This window comes from Argopecten irradians, chromosome 12, assembly GCF_041381155.1.
Source record: "Argopecten irradians isolate NY chromosome 12, Ai_NY, whole genome shotgun sequence".
Classification (NCBI taxonomy): Eukaryota; Metazoa; Mollusca; class Bivalvia; order Pectinida; family Pectinidae; genus Argopecten; species Argopecten irradians.
This window is the reverse complement of record NC_091145.1, coordinates 23,389,927-23,413,828: the sequence shown is the minus strand read 5'-3', so window position 1 is coordinate 23,413,828 and position 23,902 is coordinate 23,389,927. Positions and strand designations below refer to the sequence as shown.

Sequence of the window (23,902 nt, the reverse complement as noted above, 5' to 3'; positions counted from 1 at the left end):
CTTCCCTTTAATCCATGGAGTCAATCTTTGGTTTGATTAGTTTAATGGCCTTTTAACAGCTAGGGTCATGTAAGGATGTCCAAGGTTTAGATGGTGGAGAAAAGTCTCAGTACCTGGAGAAACACCTTTGACCAGCAGTCAGTATCTGGCAACACATGTGATTCAAACTCACGACCCAGAGGTGAAGGGCTTGTGGTAATATGCCTGGACATTTTAACCACTTGGCACACCATGAACCCAGTCATGCAATATGCCTATAACTGAAACAAGTAAATGTATCCTTTTTATGAGGCTTATTCAGGATAATGAGTATTCATGAAAATGCTAGCGACATTTAAATGGCATGTGCATATCTGTATATGTACATTTTCACTGCAGCCTTACCATGTGAAGTTGGCATTCATCAGTCTATAAAATGGCAACCACTTTTTATGACGTCATATATATCCTAGTGATGTCAGAAATGTGCCAGTGATCACGGAAGATTACTGCTCGAATGGCTATTCCGTCTTTTAATGATAATGAAACTTTTTATTCATTATAGATGCAAAATCTCTGGATTTCATTGTAAACTTGTTATAAAATGTCAATATAAGCATTGAACGACATTTAATTGGCATTCACAGCCAATATAAATGCCAACTGAAGAGGCAAATTCAACATGAAGCATTAGTCGACAGAAAGATGTTCAATGCTTAATGAGACACCGATTTTTAGAGACGGAACAAAGTAAAAAAACTTCTAACCTTTTGACTTCAAGTTAATAAGATGACAAAGGTGACATTAACTTTTGACTTTCTTTGGTCAATTTTTGCTTATATTATTCACGATATAAAGGGAGAGCACCCAATGTCACTAGTTAGCACTTAACATCCTGAACATTCCTCTGCTCTCATACCATTTAAATTTCATTACACACACTAGGGTATTTCATGAAAAAAACAAGGATGTTTTCTTTTCATAACAACTTTATTAAATTCTGGTAACAGACAGTGTTAAGCTTTTATGAATCCAAAAAATAGTTCATCATCAAAACTAAAGAAAACTGAAAAAAACCGAAAACATTCTGTGAAACCATAACTCATGTGCAGTTGTAAGCAGTATTTTGAAAACATCTAGTTGCCAAATAGGCTTCTGAAACAAATTTATTTGGTCATTGAAATACATGTCTGGTAAAATTAATATGTATTAATACAGGCAAATCGTTGTTGTTAACCTGTAATGTGCACACTTGGTCGAGATTGGAACATTTCATTTTATATGAGCACAGGAATTTAAATCAAATACATGTATAATGTATCTCGTAAAACAATAACAACTGCTGATCCAAATACTAAATACAATAATTTTACAACCAAGGATCTGAATACATGTACAATAAAGTTCCTCTTACAACCACTGTCAAGATATTACTAACAAATAAATTTACTTTGTGACATCACTCTATGTAAAGACTAAAATCAAACATTGTCTAATCAAAATAATATAAAAACTACAAACTGAATATTTCCCTGCAACCCAAGCACAAGTAAAATGTACAAACCTCTGCGGTAATGAACAAGACAAGTTAGCACCTTGTTAAATAGTTTAAGCTCTGCCAACAAACAGTTCGCGTAAACCAACATATTTTCGTGAGCTATTAAATTTCGTGTATTTTGTGGACAATAATAAATTGAGAAAATATATTGCCACAGTTTTCAAACAAAGGTAATGTAGAACATTATACGCCTCGATCGCGAAATTAGAAAAAAAGTTGTGCAGTATAAAAACACGAATATTAGTCATAGCGAAAATTGGCCGGTTTACCGTGCAGTTATACAGTAATATATAACAAGTTAAGTACCGTATTTTTCAAAAAATAACACTAAAGAGTCATTTATCCCTGATATACATGTAGATCATACGTATGACGTGCATAATTACAGGACTAGAAAAAATTCGTTGTTAAATTCATAGTGCTGATATAGAGAATGCATTTATTGCCTGATAAATACGGTACAGTGTATATATATATATATATAAGGAATGGTTGACGTGTACAATAAGCATAACATTGACTTTTGATTATACCCATATTAATGATATGGCAAACATATCACCACATGTCTGCAAGAAAATGAAACAAAAATACAGTTCCACAAAAGGAGAAATATATATGAATTGTAAGAGACTGTAATATTTCTGAGCTGTTGGTTCAGTCTGTCTACCTAAACTTAGCCACCTTGTTATTGACTGGCATAGGTTTATAACTGGGGTTCTCTAAATAAGCCTTGATCTTTGGTAGCTCTGCGAATCGTTTATGGAAAGCCGTCAATTTGGGAAACTCATCGAGACAGCCAGGCTTCATAAGGAGATGCTGGTCCAGAAGTTCGTACATTGGGAAATCACATGCCGTTACCTGAAGGTAAAATAACTTATATGAATTATGTTATTTTTATACTTTTCATGGCATTCATTGATATTACTGTATACACTCAAATCAAATCTGTCTATAAATATTTCCCAAAGAACAAGGAAAGTCATCTTTATAGTCAGCTGGTCTTTACACATGGGTCCAATGGTACAATGTATAAAAGCCATTTGCATTGGGCCATCAGAAAGTAGTCTTATTAAGCAGGTTGTCTTGATACAGAGGTTTAACTGTACCATAAAAATATATCTGCATGTCTGACAGTCTAAATACAATACATATGAAATGTATAATGGTTCATACATGTATATAATACTGCAGTAAATATGTCAAAGATCTACATCAATTTTCTAAGCTATCACATGGGAGTTTCCTCACTTCAATATTCACAGCACATATTGATATATATTTCATATACATGTACAAGCATTTTATAGGTATTACCGACAGAAAGAGATAAAGCTGAAGAGATGAAAGTATCAATCTGCACTTTCTTAAATTATTCATATATATATCAAAAGGTCAAATTTATTAAAGATTTCTCAGTAAATGCCAATAAACACATTTGTTATATGTAAACTACTCTTAATCTAGCTAGTATACCTCTTCTCCATGAGCAAACCAGGATTTGTCACCCAGAAATTTCTCAAAACCCGGAAAGACAACTTTCATAAGTCTCTCAAAGTAGGCATCTTTCAGGTTATCCTGGAAAACAAGGATAGTTTTAACAAAGAGGTAGTTTATATGGATCAACATGTACATTAAAAGCTTACGATGTCCCTAAAACAAAATTCAGAGTTTATCAATAACAATTATATATGAATGAACATTTGTATTTCTGGCCTAAAATGGAGTTACATTTACAACATCAAATAAATACAAGATTCTCGTGTCAATCTGTATAAAAAATGAAGGGTTATTTCACGGTATTGACTTGTAGCATAATGATATAGTTAACGACTGTGTGGTAATTAGGGCGACACCATGAAGTATAAGACAACCTGTGTTATGAAAATCAGCATTTAATCATCTAATCTGGTATCTAAAATTTCCTGGGAGTGATAAGACCTGGTAGTGTAATAATATCAGTACATAGCATAATAAAATTAATGTGACAGAGCACAGATTTTTTCATTTTAATCATTGCCATCGTTAGGTATTAAATTTGGAATCTCTGGTTTCACTTTTCTTAATGCTCAGCCAAATATATTCAGAGTATTCACCAGGGTTACATATTCAATTTTACAGAAAATTCAATAAGCACAATCATATTGTAGTGTAATGTTTTTGATGCGAGAAGCACTGAAATATGATTACTGCTAATATGTATTACTAATTACTTATCTAAATGAGGAGAACTGTGAATTCTATTATCTATGATAGTATTAACTTACATAGTCTGGATTATAACAAAGGCGAACAGTTCCATTTCTGAAGTCCATAGCATTTTCCAACATCAAGTCACATTTTACCTTTTCTTCTTTAGTCTTTCCCACTAAAAAAATAATTCATGACATATTTTAAAATTCTAATGATGAAGAACAAAAATGTAAGGATATCTTCACAAGTCTGCTACCGTCACCCCCATCCTCCTCCTATAGATTGAGGGCTAATGGTAATATTTCAGGATACCTGAACAAGTCTGCCACCGTCGCCCCCATCCTCCTCCTGGAGATTGAGGGCTAATGGTAATATGTCAGGATACCTTAACAAGTCTGCCACCGTCGCCCCCATCCTCCTCCTATAGATTGAGGGCTAATGGTAATATTTCAGGATACCTGAACAAGTCTGCCACCGTCGCCCCCATCCTCCTCCTGGAGATTGAGGGCTAATGGTAATATGTAAGGATACCTGAACAAGTCTGCCACCGTCGCCCCCATCCTCCTCCTGGAGATTGACAGCTAATGGTAATATGTCAGGATACCTTAACAAGTCTGCCACCGTCGCCCCCCTATCCTCCTCCTGGAGATTGAGGGCTAATGGTAATATGTCAGGATACCTTAACAAGTCTGCCACCGTCGCCCCCATCCTCCTCCTGGAGATTGAGGGCTAATGGTAATATGTCAGGATACCTTAACAAGTCTGCCACCATTGCCCCCATCCTCCTCCTGGAGATTGAGGGCTAATGGTAATATTTCAGGATACCTTAACAAGTCTGCCACCATTGCCCCCATCCTCCTCCTGGAGATTGAGGGCTAATGGTAATATGTCAGGACACCTTAACAAGTCTGCCACAGTCGCCCCCATCCTCCTCCTGGAGATTGAGGGCTAATGGTAATATGTCAGGATACCTTAACAAGTCTGCCACCGTCGCCCCCATCCTCCTCCTGGAGATTGAGGGCTAATGGTAATATGTCAGGATACCTTAACAAGTCTGCCACCGTCGCCCCCATCCTCCTCCTGGAGATTGAGGGCTAATGGTAATATGTCAGGATACCTTAACAAGTCTGCCACCGTCGCCCCCATCCTCCTCCTGGAGATTGACAGTTAATGGTAATATGTCAGGATACCTTTACAAGTCTGCCACTGTCGCCCCCATCCTCCTCCTGGAGATTGAGGGCTAATGGTAATATGTCAGGATACCCTGAACAAGTCTGCCACCGTTGCCCCCATCCTCCTCCTAGAGTGAGGGCTAATGGTAATATGTCAGGATACCTTTACAAGTCTGCCACCGTCGCCCCCATCCTCCTCCTGGAGATTGACAGTTAATGGTAATATGTCAGGATACCTTTACAAGTCTGCCACCGTCGCCCCCATCCTCCTCCTGGAGATTGACAGCTAATGGTAATATGTCAGGATACCTTAACAAGTCTGCCACCGTCGCCCCCATCCTCCTCCTGGAGATTGAGGGCTAATGGTAATATGTCAGGATACCTTAACAAGTCTGCCACCGTCGCCCCCATCCTCCTCCTGGAGATTGACAGCTAATGGTAATATGTCAGGATACCTTAACAAGTCTGCCACCGTCGCCCCCATCCTCCTCCTGGAGATTGAGGGCTAATGGTAATATGTCAGGATACCTTAACAAGTCTGCCACCGTCGCCCCCATCCTCCTCCTGGAGATTGAGGGCTAATGGTAATATGTCAGGATACCTTAACAAGTCTGCCACCATCGCCCCCATCCTCCTCCTGGAGATTGAGGGCTAATGGTAATATGTCAGGATACTTTAACAACTCTGCCACCGTCGCCTCGGAGTTTGACAGCTAATGGTAATATGTCAGGATACCTGAACAAGTCTGCCACCATCGCCCTCATCCTCCTCCTGGAGATTAAGGGCTAATGGTAATATGTCAGGATACCTTAATAAGTCTGCCACCGTCGCCCCCATCCTCCTCCTGGGGATTGACAGCTTATGTCGGGATACCTTTACAAGTCTGCCTATGTCGCCCCCATCCTCCTCCTGGGGATTGACAGCTTATGTCAGGATACCTTTACAAGTCTGCCACCGTCGCCCCCATCCTCCTCCTGGGGATTGACAGCTTATGTCAGGATACCTTAACAAGTCTGCCACCGTCGCCCCCATCCTCCTCCTGGAGATTGACAGTTAATGGTAATATGTCAGGATACCTTTAACAAGAGGCCCAGAGGGCCTGTATCGCTCACCTGGTTTTTTGTTAGTAATTATCACAATACTCTGACAATTAGAAAAATAAGCAAAATTGACTCCCAAAGTTTAATTTTGAATCACAACCATACAATGATGCTATTGATACCATACAAATATGCTATCCAATACATAGGTTCAGAGACAAAGTAATTTATATGAAAATAGTAGCCTAATTGACCTTTTTGACCTCGCATCTATTGCCGTTTAAGGCCCCGGTGGTCAGCCCTATCATTTGTACAATTTCAAATCCCAACCCTATTAGGATGCTACCATTGCATTATAAGTGCTCTTCCATTTTTAGTTGCAGAGAAGAAGTCGTTTATATGGAAATAACCAAATTGACCCCTTCAGGCCCCCAGGGGTTCAGCCCCATCATTTGCAAAATTTTGAATCCAAACCCTATAAGGATGTAACCATTGCATTATGAGCGCAATCCCATGTTAAGTTGCAGAGAAAAAGTCATTTATATGGAAATTGACCACTTTTGACCCCGCCCCTCAGGCCCCCGGGGGTCAGCCCTATCATTTGCTCAATTTGGAATCCCCAGCCTACAAGGATGCTACCATTGCATTATGGGTGCTATACCATGCTTAGTTGCAGAGAAGAAGTCATTTATATGGAAATAGCCAAAATGACCCCTTTTGACCCCGCTCCTCAGGCCCCCAGGGGGTCAGCCCTATCATTTGCACAATTTTGAATCCCCACCCTATAAGGATGCTACCATTGCATTATGGGTGCTATACCATGCTTAGTTTCAGAGAAGAAGTCGTTTATATGGAAATAGCCAAATTGACCCCTTTTGACCCCGCCCCTCAGGGCCCCCGGGGGGTCAGCCCCATCATTTGCACAATTTGGAATCCCCACCCTATAAGGATGCTACCATTGCATTATGGGTGCTATACCATGCTTGGTTTCAGAGAAGAAGTCGTTTATATGGAAATAGCCAAATTGACCCCTTTTGACCCCGCCCCTCAGGCCCCCAGGGGGTCAGCCCCATCATTTGTACAATTTTGAATCCCCACCCTATAACGATACTACAATTGCATTATGAGTGCTATCTCATGCTTAGTTTCAGAGAAGAAGTCGTTTATATGGAAATAGCCAAATTGACCCCATTTGACCCCGCCCCTCAGGCCCCCGGGGGGTCAGCCCCATCGTTTGCACAATTTTGAATCCCCACCCTATAAGGATGCTACCATTGCATTATGGGTGCTATCCCATGCTTGGTTTCAGAGAAGAAGTCGTTTATATGGAAATAGCCAAATTGACCCCATTTGACCCCGCCCCTCAGGCCCCCGGGGGGTCAGCCCCATCATTTGTACAATTTTCAGTTAGTAGCCCATAAGGATGCTACCAGTCAAATTTTGTTGAAATCCGACCAGCGGTTATGGAGAAGAAGTCGATTGTTGACGGACGACGGACGACGGACGCCGGACGCCGGACGCTGCGGTATCCCATAAGCTCACCTCGGTCCTTTGGACCAGGTGAGCTAACAAGTTTGCCACCTTGGGCTCTCCATAAGTTTGAAGCATTAATTTGTCAGGAAACCTTAACCACTTGGCCACCACAACCCCCAAAGGTTGAGGGTTAGTAATTTTAACCTTAACCACTCAGCCATCATGGCCCCCAAAGGTTGAGGGTTAGTAATTAAGCCTTAACCTTAACCACCATGGCCCCCAAAGGTTGAGAGTTAGTAATCAAACTTTAACCACTTAGCCATCGTGGCCCCCAAAAGTTGAGGGTTAGTAATTTTAACCTTAACCACTTTGCCATCATGGCCCACAATGGTTGAGGGTTAGTAATTTTAACCTTAACCACTTAGCCATCATGGCCCTCAATGGTTGAGGGTTAGTAATTTTAACCTTAACCACTCAGCCATCATGGCCCTCAATGGTTGAGGGTTAGTATTTTTAACCTTAACCACTTAGCCATCATGGCCCTCAAAGGTTGAGGGTTAGTATTTAAACTTTAACCACTCGGCCACCACAACCCCTAAAGGTTGAGAGTTTGTAATTTTAACCTTAACCAAGTGCACTCAGCCTTCATGGCCCCCAAAAGGTTGAGGGTTAGTAATGAAACCTTAACCACTCAGCCACCATGGCCCCCAAAGGTTGAGGGTTAGTAATTTTAACCTTAACCACTCAGCCATCATGGCCCCCAAAGGTTGAGGGTTAGTAATTAAGCCTTAACCTTAGCCATCATGGCCCCCAAAGGTTGAGGGTTAGTAATCAAACTTTAACCACTTAGCCATCATGGCCCCCAAAGGTTGAGGGTTAGTAATTAAACCTTAACCACTTAGCCATCATGGCCCCCAAAGGTTGAGGGTTAGTAATTAAACCTTAACCACTTAGCCACCATGGCCCCCAAAGGTTGAGAGTTAGTAATTAAGCCTTAACCTTAGCCACCATGGTCCCCAAAGGTTCAGAGTTAGTAATTAAACCTTAACCACTTAGCCATCATGGCCCCCAAAGGTTGAGAGTTAGATAATTAAACCTTAACCACTTAGCCATCATGGCCCCCAAAGGTTGAGGGTTAGTAATTAAACCTTAACCACTTAGCCATCATGGCCCCCAAAGGTTGAGGGTTAGTAATTAAACCTTAACCACTCAGCCACCATGGCCCCCAAAGGTTGAGGGTTAGTAATTAAACTTTAATCATCTCAGCCATCATGGCCCCCAAAGGTTGAGAGTTGGTAATTAAACCTTAACCACTTAGCCATCATGGCCCCCAAAGGTTGAGAGTTAGTAATTAAACCTTAACCACTTAGCCATCATGGCCCCCAAAGGTTGAGAGTTAGTAATTAAGCCTTAACCACTCAGCCATCATGGCCCCCAAAGGTTGAGAGTTAGTAATTAAACCTTAACCACTTAGCCATCATGGCCCCCAAAGGTTGAGAGTAAGTAATTTAGCCTTAACCACTTAGCCATCATGGCCCCAAAAGGTTGAGAGTTAGTAATTAAACCTTAACCACTTAGCCATCATAGCCTCCAAAGGTTGAGAGTTAGTAATTAAACCTTAACCACTTAGCCATCATGGCCCCCAAAGGTTGAGAGTTAGTAATTAAGCCTTAACCACTCAGCCACCATGGCCCCCAAAGGTTGAGGGTTAGTAATTAAGCCTTAACCACTCAGCAACCATAGCCCCCAAAGGTTGAGAGTTAGTAATTAAGCCTTAACCACTTAGCCATCATGGCTCCCAAAGGTTGAGAATTAGTTATTAAACCTTAACCATTTAGCCATCAAGGCCCCCAAAGGTTGAGAGTTAGTAATTAAGCCTTAACCACTCAGCCACCATGGCCCCCAAAGGTTGAGGGTTAGTAATTAAACTTTAACCACACGGCCACCACAAGCCCCAAAGAGCGAGGATTAGTTGAAATATATTGGAACACCTTAACCACTGGGCCACCATGGCACCTCTGACAGTCAATACTGATACTAATGAAGGTGAATCTATTAGCTCTTAATATATACCAGGTACATATAGTGAATGTTGATACTTACGGAGATCGTATTTGCCAGCGATATACCTAACAATAGTATTACTCTGGGTCATCTTCACATCGTCATCCATATAATATGGCAACTGGAAAATAATTCAGATAAAATTAATTTCAATTTCCTTGGTGTTACAATACATATCCAGTAGAAATCAATTAAGTTTATTAACTATATTAAAGTTAATTTATTAGATAAATACTATATTAAAGTTAATTTATTAGATAAATAAGCCATTGAAGCATATCAAAATTAGGTTGAGATGGACCATATTGAATACCAGGAACCCTAGGTTCGTAGCAAAGTTTACTCTAGGTATCTATGTAAACATGTACTATATCATATAAGTTCAGTACATTTTTGCTGAGATACCTGTATATATATATTGGTTTATTAGAAAATATTGTTCAGAAAAACTCATAGAGTTGAGAGCTAGAGGTCATCATCATGACCATGTAATACTCCAGGTGCACGAAAGGTCCATAAATTTCATAGTGACATGCAATCAATCAATGGTTAATAAACTGGCTGTTTAAATAGGGATGTAAAAGCAAATTAAAGACCTAGAAAGCATTCTGGAGAATTAATACATTACCATAGTGGAAATCTAGGCCCAACATGATCCTTTTCACACTGGTTCCAATGCATTCCCACGCAGAAAAGCAATTTCATGGATCCTAGCAGATAAAACATAATATAATGTTACCAAAAGGTAATAAATAATGATACTGATTTCTGGTACACTTGATCAAATGGGTTAACTAAAAACTTAAATATCTTTCCCAAGGATTTACAAAGCATCTACTCTGTACAAATAAGCTGGGAAGGTAATCCGTTAGATGTTTGTTACTATTTGTTGCTATGACAGTATAACATGTTGATTAGGTACATGGTTGATTGATTTCATCAACAACTAATTAAGCTAATTTGAGGACAACCTCCCCTGCTGTGTGTGTGAAAGTCTGTATGTTTTGGAAGGTTCAACATTGTTTGGCAAATGACTGTATTAGAACCAAACATCTTTCATGACTACTCAATATTGTTATTTCCATTTTACAACAAGTTCATGAACATTAACATTCAAGTATTAAAAAAATTGAATAAAAATATTCGGCAGAACGCTACAATATGAGCGGTGAAACCAACATGCTGAACATCATGGCTACATTTTGGTAGATCCGGTCTTCGGCTGTCACTTGCCAAAGGGTTAATTGCGCTCCATTTTGCTGCTATTTATTTGTCTACTTTCATTCTACTTTCATTGTCCCGTATTACTGTATATGTATCATATGTTATTGTGTTCATTTTGTGTATCTTGATAAAGGGGCAGATCGTCTCCAACATTCGACAATTTTTTTGTCCACATGGTTGGAATTACTTCTTTGTCCCATAGTTAAATTGTTTCATAAATATCAAGTTAACTAATTACAACTAAGAGGGAGAGTGTAGAGCACTTCTTGCTTGTGTGCTAAATAGAGTTTAAAAAGTTTGAGTTACATGTAACTCATTCACCCCTGAAATTTTACAATGGACTGTTCAAGTCCTTGATTTGGAAGAATCTAGATGTGTCTTCAGGGGTGAATGTCGAGTTAATGAGGTTCAACTTCATACTTGATACATGCCTTATAGTTAATATATTCACCTACCACAGTTTGAATAAATTACTGATGCATATGTCAAATCCCTACATAATCTGTTATTACCTCAAGCTACTGTCTCTCTCTACACAACAGTTCCCCATACAAACTCCAGATACGTAGTGACAAAAACATTATGGATTATAAACACTATTGATCACACCCTGACAGATAACTGTCTCACTACTTTCCCTTAGAGGGTAAACAATATACACCATTGGGGAGAGTTTGGTTTCAAATCACTTAATACAAGTGTTAATGCCAAACTATACTCAGCAACTAGATACTGCCAGTGACTATATATAGACATTTTTCCGTGTAGGATAAAGTAATTTGATGATATGCATCAATTTCACCATGTTGTTAATCATAAAGAGGAATATTTGGCTTATGGAACAGAACACTGAGTATAGAAAGCAAATGGTTATAATAAACATTAACAAATGTGGCAATGCTTTTATTTTGAAGTAGAAAATAATCCTACATTGTACTTTAATATAAAAGATATAGGACTCTGACACCCCTTCCAGCTCCATTTAAATCTGGGGTTGGATTGTTTAGCTCCAATACCCTGGGGAAGGACTCACATTGTCTTGTCCCGCTACACTGGGGTAGGCCTGACCCAGTGTAGTCCCGCAACACTGCTGTAGGACTGACCCAGTCTAGTCTTGCTACATTGGGGTAGGCCTGACCCAGTCTAGTCCTGCTACACTGGGGTAGGACTGATCCAGTCTAGTCCCACTACTCTGGGGTAGGACTGACACAGTTTTGTTCCGCTACACTGGTGTAGGACTGACCCAGTCTAGTCCACCTACACTGGGGTTGGACTGACCCAGTCTTGCCCCGCTACACTGGTGTAGGACTGACCTAGTCTAGTCCCGCTACACTGGGGTAGGACTGACACAGTCTAGTCCCGCTACACTGGTGTAGGACTGACCCAGTCTAATCCTGCTACATTAGGGTAGGACTGACCCAGTCTAGTCCTGCTACACTGGGGTAGGACTGACCCAGTCTAGTCCCACTACTCTGGGGTAGGACTGACACAGTTTAGTCCCGCTACACTGGTGTAGGACTGACCCATTCTAGTCCTACTACTCTGGGGTAGGACTGACCCAGTCTAGTCCCACTACACTGGGGTTGGACTGACCCAGTCTAGTCCCACTACTCTGGGGTAGGACTGACACAGTTTAGTCCAGCTACACTGGTGTAGGACTGACCCAGTCTAGTCCTACTACTCTGGGGTAGGACTGACCCAGTCTAGTCCCCACTACACTGGGGTTGGACTGACCCAGTTTTGTCCCGCTATACTGGTGTAGGACTGACCCAGGCTAGTCCCACTACACTGGAGTAGGACTGACCCAGTTTAGTCCCACTACACTGGAATAGGACTGACCCAGTCTAGTCCCACTACTCATGGGTAGGACAGACCCAGTCTAGTCCCGCTACACTGGTGTAGGACTGACCCAGTCTAGTCCCACTACTCATGGGTAGGAGAGACCCAGTCTAGTCCCGCTACACTGGTGTAGGACTGACCCAGTCTAGTCCCACTACACTGGGGTAGGACTGACCCAGTCTAGTCCCACTACACAGGTGTAGCACTGACCCAGTCTAGACCCACTACTCTGGGGTTGGATTGTTTATATATCTCCAATACCCTGGGGTAGGACTCACATAGTCTTGTCCCGTTACACTGGGATAGGACTGACCAAGTCTAGTCCCGCTACATTGGGGTAGGACTGACCCAGTCTAGTCCCGCTACATTGGGGTAGGACTGACCAAGTCTAGTCCCACTACACTGGGGTAGGACTGACCCAGTCTAGTCCCGCTACACTGGAGAAGAACTGACACAGTCTAGTCCCACTACACTGGAGTAGAACTGAACTAGTCTTGTCCCGTTACACTGGAGTAGGACTGACCCAGTCTAGTCCCGCTACACTGGGGTAGGACTCACACAGTCTAGTCCTGCTACACTGGTGTAGGTTTGACCCAGTCTAGTCCCCGCTGCATTGGGGTAGAACTGATCCAGTCTAGTCCCACTATGGTAGGACTCACATAGTCTTGTCCCGTTACACTGGGGTAGGATTGACCCAGTCTAGTCCCGCTACACTGGGGTAGGACTCACATAGTCTTTATCCCACTACACTGGAGTAGGACTGACACAGTCTAGTCCCACTACACTGGAGTAGAACTGACCTAGTCTTGTCCCTTTACACTGGGGTAGGACTGACCCAGTCTAGTCCCGTTACACTGGGGTAGGACTGACCCAGTCTAGTCCCACTACTCTGGGGTAGGACTGACCCAGTCTAGTCCCACTACTCTGGGGTAGGACTGACCCAGTCTTGTCCCACTACTCTGGAGTAGGACTGACCCAGTCTTCAGTCCCACACTACCTCACTGGGGTAGCCTGAATCTGACCATTACAGTCTAATCTCCCCACTACACACTGGTTCGTAAGGAACTGACCCAGTCTTAGTCTCCCACATACACTTTGGTAAGACTGACACAGTTGCTAGTCCCCTAATAGTACACTTTGTGTCTTTCGCACTTTGACCTCAATCGTAGTAATAACAAGTAGCAGTAACGGTAACTTTTGTAAGATTCCACATTTTATGTCCCTATATGATCTCTTTTCTATGGTCACGAACAGACTTAACTTAGAAGCACGTGTATTGGCCAGTGATAACACCAAACTTTGTACAATCACCCATCGACAAGTATGACTCAGTTGAAGCAGTGCGTGTTCCCCTATATGTCTACTCATGTATATCCACTATGGTATAAGGAGCACCAGTGACGCTCGTTTCTAAATATAAGAAGCCTAAATTTCCTAACAAGGTCTATAACTCGGCTCGGGGTTAATCATCGTCCGTCCGGCCATATAACACTACCCAATTTCAGAAAAAGTATGATTTATTATCCAACCGTATAGAATATGATAATAGGAATACTCTCAATCGACAGCCAGATAATTTATCTTTAATTTGGTATATGATACAATATAAATCACGCCGTATAAATGTCACTAGGTATCCAGAAACATCGGAAAACAGCCAGATTTCAACTGGTCGGACACTGTGGTGTCCTCCGATAAACATGCCAGGGCTCTAATGGGTAGCTCAAAAACCACTGCATATCAACATTTCAGCTTCATAGGAATTAAAGTTTGGTAAAAAACAAACTTACCGGTATGTTAGTGTTTATCTATATACCATCCATTTGCTCAATACAGCCTTTTTTGAAATTTCCGATTGAAAAAATGTGTGTCTGCTAGCCGTCAGTTTGATATGTGTGTAGTACATTTGTTTTCTCTCGGCGTTGATTGGTCAATTAATTTTCGAGAGCCAATCAACGCCGACAAAACAAATCTACTGCACACATACTTACATGGCGGCTAGAGACATAAATTTTTCAATCGGAAATTTCAAAGGGCTACGTTAGGCAAATGGATGGTCCCATTTATCCATGTTTTCTGATACCTATGATCATTTCTATACGGCAAGATCTACCTATTGTATCATCATACCACAAATTAATGATAGATATTATCCTGGTCTGACAGTATTTAGAGTCAATTACCCATATTAACCATATCCTAATACAGGTGATTGTGATATAATAAACATACTATTTACTTAAAAATTGTAGGTACAGTAATATTGGACAGGCGACGGTCCGATCCCCGTATTTTATAGACCTATGCACCCCGTCATTTTCATACGTTAAGTCTATATCTTAAGTAAACTCCACCGTCACGCCACAGAGGTTATAGCGGAATTTTTCTCGATGGAACCCATACTTATGTCCCCCATAACACTGGAGTTAGATGACTGACCCACGACTCAAGTCCACTAACTTGGCCAAATTATGGGAGTACGGACTCTGCCACTAGATATTCTCTAGTCCCGCAAATTACTTCATAGGGTATGGAACTGACCCCATTCATTTGTTCCCAATCTGCACTGAGGTAGGAATCACTGCACACCCCCTCAGTCTAGTACCCCGGCTACATTGGGGTACAAGGACATACCCATGTTCTTAGTAGCCCCTATCATTGGGTTATTGGAACCTGATCAACAAGTCTAAGTCCACAACCTTACACTGGGGTAGGACTGACCCATTCTATAGGTCCCATGCTGAAAACACTAGGAAGAAGGAATCTGACTACAGTCTAGTCCCACTACTCACTGGAGTAGAAACACAAGAAGTATGTCTGTGTCCCCGTTACACAGCATTATGACTGACGCCGATTCTAGTGCCCGCTACACTGGGGTAGGCACTCACACAGTCGTAAGTATCCCGACTATACTCTGGGGTAGGACCCTCACACAGTTTAGTTTCCTGCTACATTGGGGTAGGACTGACCTAGTCTTGTCCTGTTACACTGGGGTAGGACATGACCCCTGTCTAGTCCCGCTACACTGGGGTAGGACTCACACAGTCTATTCCCGCTACACTGGGTGTAGGTTTGACCCCTGTCTAGTCCCACTACATTTGGGGTAGGACTGACCCAGTCTAGTCCCAACTACTCTGGGGTAGGACTGACCCAGTCTTGTCCCGTTACACTGGGGTAGGACTGACCCCTGAGTCTAGTCCACAGCTATACTGGGGTAGGACTCACATAGTCTTTATCCCACTACACTGGAGTAGGACTGACACAGTCTGGTCCCACTACACTGGAGTAGAACTGACCTAGTCCCTTGTCCCTTTACTTACACTGGGTAGGACTGACCCAGTCTAGTCAATCCGTTACACTGGGGTAGGACTGACCCAGCTTCTAGTCCCACTACTCTGGGGTTGGGCCAGTGACCCCAGTTCCTAGTCCCACTACTCTGGGGTAGGCACTGACCTGTACTTTTGTCCCTCTAACTCTGGAGTAGGCAACTGACCAATTACTAGTCCCGCCTACTCTGGGGTTAATGGACTGACTCCAGTCTAGTCCCCACTACACTGGTATTATGGAGACCCTAGGACTGTTTAAGACCCATTCTAGTCCCAAAGTACTTGTGTAGACTTGACTCCTAAAGTGTAGTTAAGTACATGGTAAACTTGTTGGTAGAATTTCCAGTGTTAGTTCCTAATTTGCTACAGGTCAGACACAGAATAATAAGTAATAGCCATAAGTGCCCTATATAACACTATTATGATATCCCCATGACAGATGACCAAGGTGAGTGTGTGGTGTTCCCTAACAGATCACTGAATATACTGTTTAGGGTAGGACAGGACCCAGTCTAGTACCAGCTACTCTGGTGTAGGGACTGAACCCCAGTCTAGTCCCACACATACAACTGGGGTAGGACTGACCCAGTCTAGATCCCACTACACAGGTGTAGAACTGACCCAGTTCTAGACCCACTACACATGGGGTTTGATTGGTTTTATATAAAACTCCATATACCCCGTGGGGACAGGAACTCACATAAATTCTTGTCCTGATTACACCTAGGGGTAGGTACTGACCCAAGTACTAGTCCCACTACACTAGTGGGTAGGAACTGAACCCCAGTCTCAGTCCCACTACAACTTATGGGTAGGACTGACCCATCTTGTTTTTCCAATGCACTTGAGTAAGGACTTGGACCCAGTCTAGTCCCCCTCGCTACATGGGGTGTAGGGACAGACTCCAGTCTAGTCCCTCCCCTACATTGGGGTAATGTACGTAAACCCATAGGACTAGAACCCACATTATCACTGGGGTTAGTAGTGCCTGGACGCCAGTCTGAGTCGCCCGCTAACTTACACTGGAGAAGAAACTGACCACATGACTAGACCCACTACAACTGGGAGTTAGAATACTGGACGTTAGTGCTTGTCGCCGTTTAGCAAGCTGGAGTAAATGACAGGACCCAGGTCTAGTCCCCCTCTATCAGAACTGGGTGTAGGACTCACAACAGGTCTAAGTCACCAACTAAACTTGGGAGAAGGACTGACACATATAATTAGGGTCCGTGCTACATTTGGTGGTACGTACTGACCTTGTTCTCTGTCCCCTGATACACTGGTGGGAACAGGACTGACCCCAGTCTTTGTCCGCCATACAGCAGGTTGTAGGACTGACCCAGTCTAGTCCCCAACCAACTGGGAGTAGGACTCACATTATTCCCCTAAGTCGCAGCTACAAATTTGGGTCGGACAGACACAGATCCTATGTACTCCCACAAACACTGTGTAATGAACTGACCTAGTCCTTTGTCGTCTGCTACTGTCTGTGGAGTAAGTACTGGACACACAGACTTGAATTCCCGTTAACACCCTGGAGTAAGGATTGACCTCAGTCTAGTCCCCCGCTACATTGTGGTAGGTACTTGACACCGGCAATGTCCCCGACCAAAACTTGTGTAGGACATAGACACAGTAAAGTCCATTCTCCCAATTTGACATTTGGGGAACACCCAGACCCAAAGTCAAGTCCTGAAATACAACAGGGTAAAGGACAGACACAATCCTTACAGTCCCCTTTGCAACCACAGTAGTAGTGCCTGTGGACCACGAGATCAAGTGCCCGCAATCACAGGAGTATTGACGTGACCCCAAGTCCTTTTCCCATATAAACATTATGGTGGTATGGACTTGACCCAGACCTCTTCCCTACTTACAACTTGGGTAAGGACTTACCCAGTCCTATGTCCCTACTTACTCTGGGTTAGCGACAGACACAGTCTATGTTCCCGCTTACTCTGTGGGTAGGACTGACAACATATTCCTTGTTCCCACCTACTCCTTGTAGTTAGGATTGACCACAGTCTATTCCCAAGGACCCCAACAACTACTGGAGTATAACCGACCTTAGGGTCTTATTCCAGCACCACTACAACAGGAGGATAGGAGCTATGCACCCAGTCCTAGTCCCGAATACAACTTAGGATATGGAACTGACAGACACCCTAGCAAGACTTCCACAACTCTGGTGTATGACTGACCCCCTATCCCATTTCCCACGACTCACTGGAGTAGGACTGACCAAGTCTTAGTCACACTACACTGGGTAGGACTGACCCAGTCTAGTCCCACTTGTCACTGGGGTAGGACTTGACCCAGTCTTGTGTTCCAATGCACTGAGGTAGGACTGACCCAGTCTAGTCCCGCTACATTGGGTTAGGACTGACCCAGTCTAGTCCCCCTACATTGGGGTAGGACTAGACCAAGTCTAGTCCCACTTACATTGGGGTAGGACTGACCCAGTCTAGTCCCGCTACACAGGAGAAGAACTGACACAGTTTAGTCCCACTACACTGGAGTAGAACTGACTAGTCTTGTCCCGGTACACTGAGATAGGGACCCCAGTCTAGTCCCGCTACACTGGGGTAGGACTCCACACAGTCTAGTCCCACTAAACAGGGGTAGGACTGACACAGATTAGTCCTGCTCCATTGGGGTAGGACTGACCTAGTTTAGTCCCACTTACAACTGGGGTAGGACTGGACACTAGTCTAGTCTAGTCCCACTACACTGGGGTAGGACATCACACAGTCTAGTCCCGCGCTACATTGGGGTAGGACTGACCAAGTCTTGTCCCAATACACTGGGGTAGGACTGACCCAGTCTAGTCCCACTACACTGGGGTAGGACTGACCCAGTCTAGTCCCGCTACACTGGGGTAGGACTGACCCAGTCTAGTCCCACTACACTGGGGTAGGACTGACCCAGTCTAGTCCCACTACACTGGGGTAGGACTGACCCAGTCTAGTCCCAATACACTGGGGTAGGACTGACCCAGTCTAGTCCCACTACACTGGGGTAGGACTGACCAAGTCTAGTCCCACTACACTGGGGTAGGACTGACCCAGTCTAGTCCCACTACACTGGAGTAGGACTGACCCAGTCTAGTCCCGCTACACTGGTGTAGGTCTGAAAACAAATCAAATGACAAGTCTAGTCTTATAAAACATAAAACAAATCAAATATTCTTAAAAACAATGTTAAACTGTTCAACTAATCAGTATTCTAATGTTAACAGAGTTAACTCCCTTCATTTCACTCATTCTGTATCACGTGTCACGCATTGATTGCCTACATAACCCTCAGGTATCTATATAATCCTGTCAGGGTTTGGAATCTCTTTGTAAAATCATATAATGAAACAACCTACTATAGTAGATGTTACTTATATATAATTAACTGACGTTAAAAAGTTTCCTTTCCTTTTTTAATTGAACGTGCTATAAAAACATGAAACAGAAGCAATAAGAATTTAAGTTATTGAAGATAAAGATACAGACAGTGCATTGCACGTTTATGAATTATCTCCCCTTTCATAATCAACTCTTACCTTTAATAATCAGAGGTCTTTAAAATAGATTAATAGATCATCAAATCATTTTATTAATTAGACTGATAAATTAATAAAATTAATAGATAAATCATTAAAACTGAAAATTTGACCAATAATCACATCTTCATAACCATAGACCGGTGAACCGCGGCAGCCCTACCAAGGTATCATGATTAAAGTTAGATTATGTAAACAAAACTGTGATTTGTTTTGACTTACTTTGGTGGAAGTATTGTATGGTATTTAGGCTTAAGTTGTTCCATCTTCTTTCCAGAATAACATGCCCAGTTTCTGTCAGACGTGTCATGTGACCAACCATTTAAAGTTTGATCACAGAAACTTGTCACATTTTTACCATCCTGTTTATACATTGAAAACGCAAAGTATTTCCTATTTCTTATCACCACCTCAAATCCCTGTGAAAACAATGAGAAAATATCAGTAAAAGGAATCATATCAGATGATGCATGTATAATATGACAGTTATAGTATTATTGAAAAGCACTATCAATCAGTATGATAACATTCTTTCACATCTTATCAAACTCAATTCAAAACACTTTAATTCATAATGGCAAACGACAAACATTACCCCCTTTTTTAAATAAAAACAACAACTTTAACCCTTCGCATCTTTTTGTGATACAGATGAAACAAATCACGTTCATTCCAACAACAGCCCATATCAAAATATTACCCTTTGCTTTGAGTGACACTATCACTCTATCCTTATATGTAATTAATTGATAGTCTGTAAGAACTGTGGTGGACCAGTGGTTAAATGTCCTGACATATTACTACAAGCCTTTAGTTCGTGATTTTGAATCTCATATGGGCAGCTGGTACTGATTGCAGGTCGGTAGTTTTTCTCTTGGTAATCTACAGCTATATATCCCGAACATCTAAACTGATGCATCCATAAATGATTGCTAATTAAGATGTTAAAAACCCCCAAACCAAAGTAAAGATATAACAGTTCCCTCTGGAAGGGGCAATAATACTTATAGAATGCTAGTCTAGTCTGTTCAGATATCATTCCATTTTTAATAACTGAATAATAGCACATTTACCTGGTTATAAATTAATGTCCAAAACCCTTTGTTACCAAACTGATCAACAGCCTCATTTGGGTACAGCAAGGTTACAGTCAAAGTAGAAACTGTTTCTAAAAATAAAAAAAAGAGAAAAAGATATATTTTTTTTTTACTCTTACCAGGTAGTTGGAATAATGGTTACACAATGATGCAATAAATGAAGGCAGTGTCATTACTAGGAAAAAATTACATTGTCATGATCATATGAGCATTTTACCTTCAATTCAAATCCTATAGCTGGGCCTTGAAAGTCTTGCTTAATTAAAAAGAATAACAGCAGGTTTTTACTGGATGCCCTGTTAATTTCCTTTTTAAGGCCAAAAAAAAAAAAAAAAAAAAATGTCTGTTTAGGGTTACCCAACCAACCCTATTGTTTTACCCCTGACCCTAATTTTTTCCACTATTCTAAAAAAAAAACATTAAAAATTAGGGATTTCTATCTCAGACTCCGGTTCTGGCAATGATTTTAGAGTGAAAGACACTAAAAAAAAATTCCTCCCTACCCACCAACCCTATCTTTTTCCCTTCAATGTAACCCTAAACAATCATTTTTTTTTTTTACCTAATTAACTTATTTCAATTATAATCCTAGAATGCATATTTATCTATGGTATCTGCATTGGCCTCTTGCATTGGTTATCAAGAAGAAGTTTTTGAATTTGAATTATAATGCACATATATAACATGTATCTACTTCAGAAAAATCACAATATGCCAACTAAAATATGTTCTGTGTTCAAACTTATTGTTTTAAGAGTGTGACAATAAATTAAATCAAACTGCATGCATTTAATATCATCGAAAAAATCATTTACTCCTTATTTCCTTATACAAATTTGAAACACAAACAAATAAAATGGTTTTATTTGTAGATCTAATTCTATTTATATTTGAATTTTCTTCTATTCGTTTTTTTCTAAAATCTATAGTGAAAGTCCAATAATATTTTTGTCACAATGTAGGCCTATAAATCCATTGTTAAAATTTAAATCATTACTTATAGCATAGGGCCTACAACTTCTGATTTAACTTTGTATTGTAATTTTACAAAATAAATAAATAAATAAAAAGTACTCGATACAATACAGTAAATAAACGAAAAAAAAATACGTTGCCAACATTACTGTACATGGTACATGTACACAAGCTATTAGTAGATTGAACACCACTGGCAGTTGATTAGGATGTGTATATTGTTATTTATATATTATATGGTTATGACTTTTCTTTATCTTTAGACCTACACAAAGGTCTAAATAAAACGAGAAAAAAAACTAGGCATATTTTAACACACCTGCTATGCCTCTGTGGCAGCTCCAACTTATTGTCTGCTCAGTAAAGCTTGTCGAATTTGAAATAAACAGACCACATTGTTTTCCTGCGTTTTTCATCATTCGAGCATTTGGCAGGTGGTGTCTAGCGTTTTTGCGAGTCCCTAGACCATATGTGTGAAAACAAATATCACGGAAACCGAAATAGTAACTCCATTGTCTCTGGACGAAAGTGTTTGCTTGTCAAGGCCGGGAGAGCGACGGGCGATCGTCACATAGGCCACATAGATGTTGTACTGACTGCAATGCGTCGAAAACACATGCATCGTCATTTTGCTAAAATAATTTAAGAATATTATATAAGCTTGAACTGTTATAAAAAACTTTATATCAAAGATTTTTGGATTATTTATTTCAATATGCGATAAAATTAAACGTAATAAATATATCATAACTTTTTAAAATCCGCAATATACTTGCTGTATGAGGATTAAGATATCAAAATATAATCGTTTTTTGATTTTGAAATCGTTTTTGGAGTTTAATAAAAATATATAACGTCCAGGTTCGTTTGTTTTGTGACTAAAATTCGATTTTGTAATATTTATAAATCCCTATGAACACTGTTAATATCAAAGACATCATGTGATTATATGTCTGTCTGTTAGTCCTTCTTATTTAGAAATTAAGTGAAGGAGACGGGACAAAACTAGTAATACACCAAAGCATGTTCGCCGTATTGTCCACAGAAAACCTAGGACAAGTGTTATACAAGCCCATGTCCTGCAAGAAGATATGTGAAACATCTCTTTGGAAGGGCTACAGTATTCCTGGAAAAGGGAAGGAAAAACGGACATAAGAAAATTTTATAGATAGGTGAGTTTGTGTATATGCACAATTATGTGTAGAATCAGTTCACAGTCAGTCTCGTTGTTCCTCCTAATCCTGACCATTCTATCATCCCCCCTCCCCGTCTCCGAACACCGTACATCAACGTTTACCAAAGCAAATTAAATCTGACAGCATAGAAAGAATGGTGGCCTTACAAATAGAAACTTGTAGGTTATTTACACTAGTTTGCCAGTAACTTTTTACATCTTTTTTTTTAACCAAAGTTTAGGCCTTCTGAATCAGTGAATCACATTGATGGTGTTATAAAGTCAAACCCAGAAACAATGTGGTCTAAGACAGCACGGAGGTACCACATACTCCCCAAAACGAACACATTTACACCACATATGATATAGAGAGCACACCAGACCTATAGGGAGACCGTTCTCACTTATAAAGCACACGTGTTTGACGTTCTGTCAATGATATATAGGAAAGAAATATAAGAAAAATAAATACACCCTATATACTTTATAAGAAACACATATATAGGTACTATAAAGGGTATTTTTTATAATATTAAATATAGTACTTTTTAATATTGGACCAGAAACGTCAAACTCCTGTGTGTTCTAAGTGGATCATACATTGTTGCTGTAAATTGAGGGGTGACAAAAATATGCCTGGTCCCAAATGAAAAAAAAATGTTGAAGGATTAGAAAGTATCCCGTGAATCTAACAGCTAGATGTTATATGGGGAAGATACACATTGTTCATGTTACGTAATTGTGCTGTGGAGTACATACATACACTGATTCTATAAATCAAACGTTAATCTTCCATCTTTGAGAATTTGTGATTATAAACCTGATTGTCACATTTATACGTCACAACAGTGACATTGCACAGATTGTATATATTTAGTACCATAAGGCTTTTTGGTCTTGTTGTTATATATGACGAAAACAATCTGCCATCTAATCATAAATTAATGATTTTCTATTTCAGGTCTGGCCAGTTTAGTGAAGATATTGATTCCAAATGTTGGCTTTAAACATGAAGAAGATTACCAAAGGCATCGACACAAAATAAGGTAATTATGGAAGTTGTCCAGGTTTTAACTTGATTTTTCAGCCGGTGTGCAAACTATTTAATATGAACATTAAATATTGTAATATTAAAGATGCTCAATCGCTGACCAAATAGGTATTTTTTTTCACGATCAAAAACAGGAAGCAGACGATTATGTATTTTTCTTCAGTTACGAAAATTTAGTTACTTTAAA

At 40.8% G+C, this 23,902-nt stretch overlaps 1 protein-coding gene across 1 annotated transcript; it reads right to left on the bottom strand.

The window, feature by feature from the left end:
• Positions 1 to 950: 950 nt before the first annotated feature.
• Positions 951 to 22,118, bottom strand: LOC138305000 (glutathione S-transferase Mu 5-like). Its single transcript, XM_069245416.1, has 8 exons — positions 21,987 to 22,118; positions 19,641 to 19,837; positions 19,419 to 19,435; positions 18,933 to 18,997; positions 9,519 to 9,600; positions 3,805 to 3,905; positions 3,014 to 3,115; positions 951 to 2,398 (listed from the first exon to the last, which is right to left on the bottom strand). Exons 1-8 carry the CDS (start codon positions 22,116 to 22,118, stop codon positions 2,204 to 2,206), a joined length of 891 nt encoding a protein of 296 aa, XP_069101517.1. The 3' UTR covers positions 951 to 2,203.
• Positions 22,119 to 23,902: the final 1,784 nt, after the last annotated feature.

Bases quoted from the DNA above. Each gene is read 5' to 3' on its own strand.
- LOC138305000 (XM_069245416.1), bottom strand. From the start codon at position 22,118: ATGACGATGCATGTGTTTTCGACGCATTGCAGTCAGTACAACATCTAT. The intron at 3,116-3,804 runs GTAAGTTAATAC...CTTGTTTTCCAG, and splicing joins TTTGTTATAATCCAGACTAT to GATAACCTGAAAGATGCCTA. The intron at 2,399-3,013 runs GTATACTAGCTA...TTTTACCTTCAG, and splicing joins GGTTTGCTCATGGAGAAGAG to GTAACGGCATGTGATTTCCC.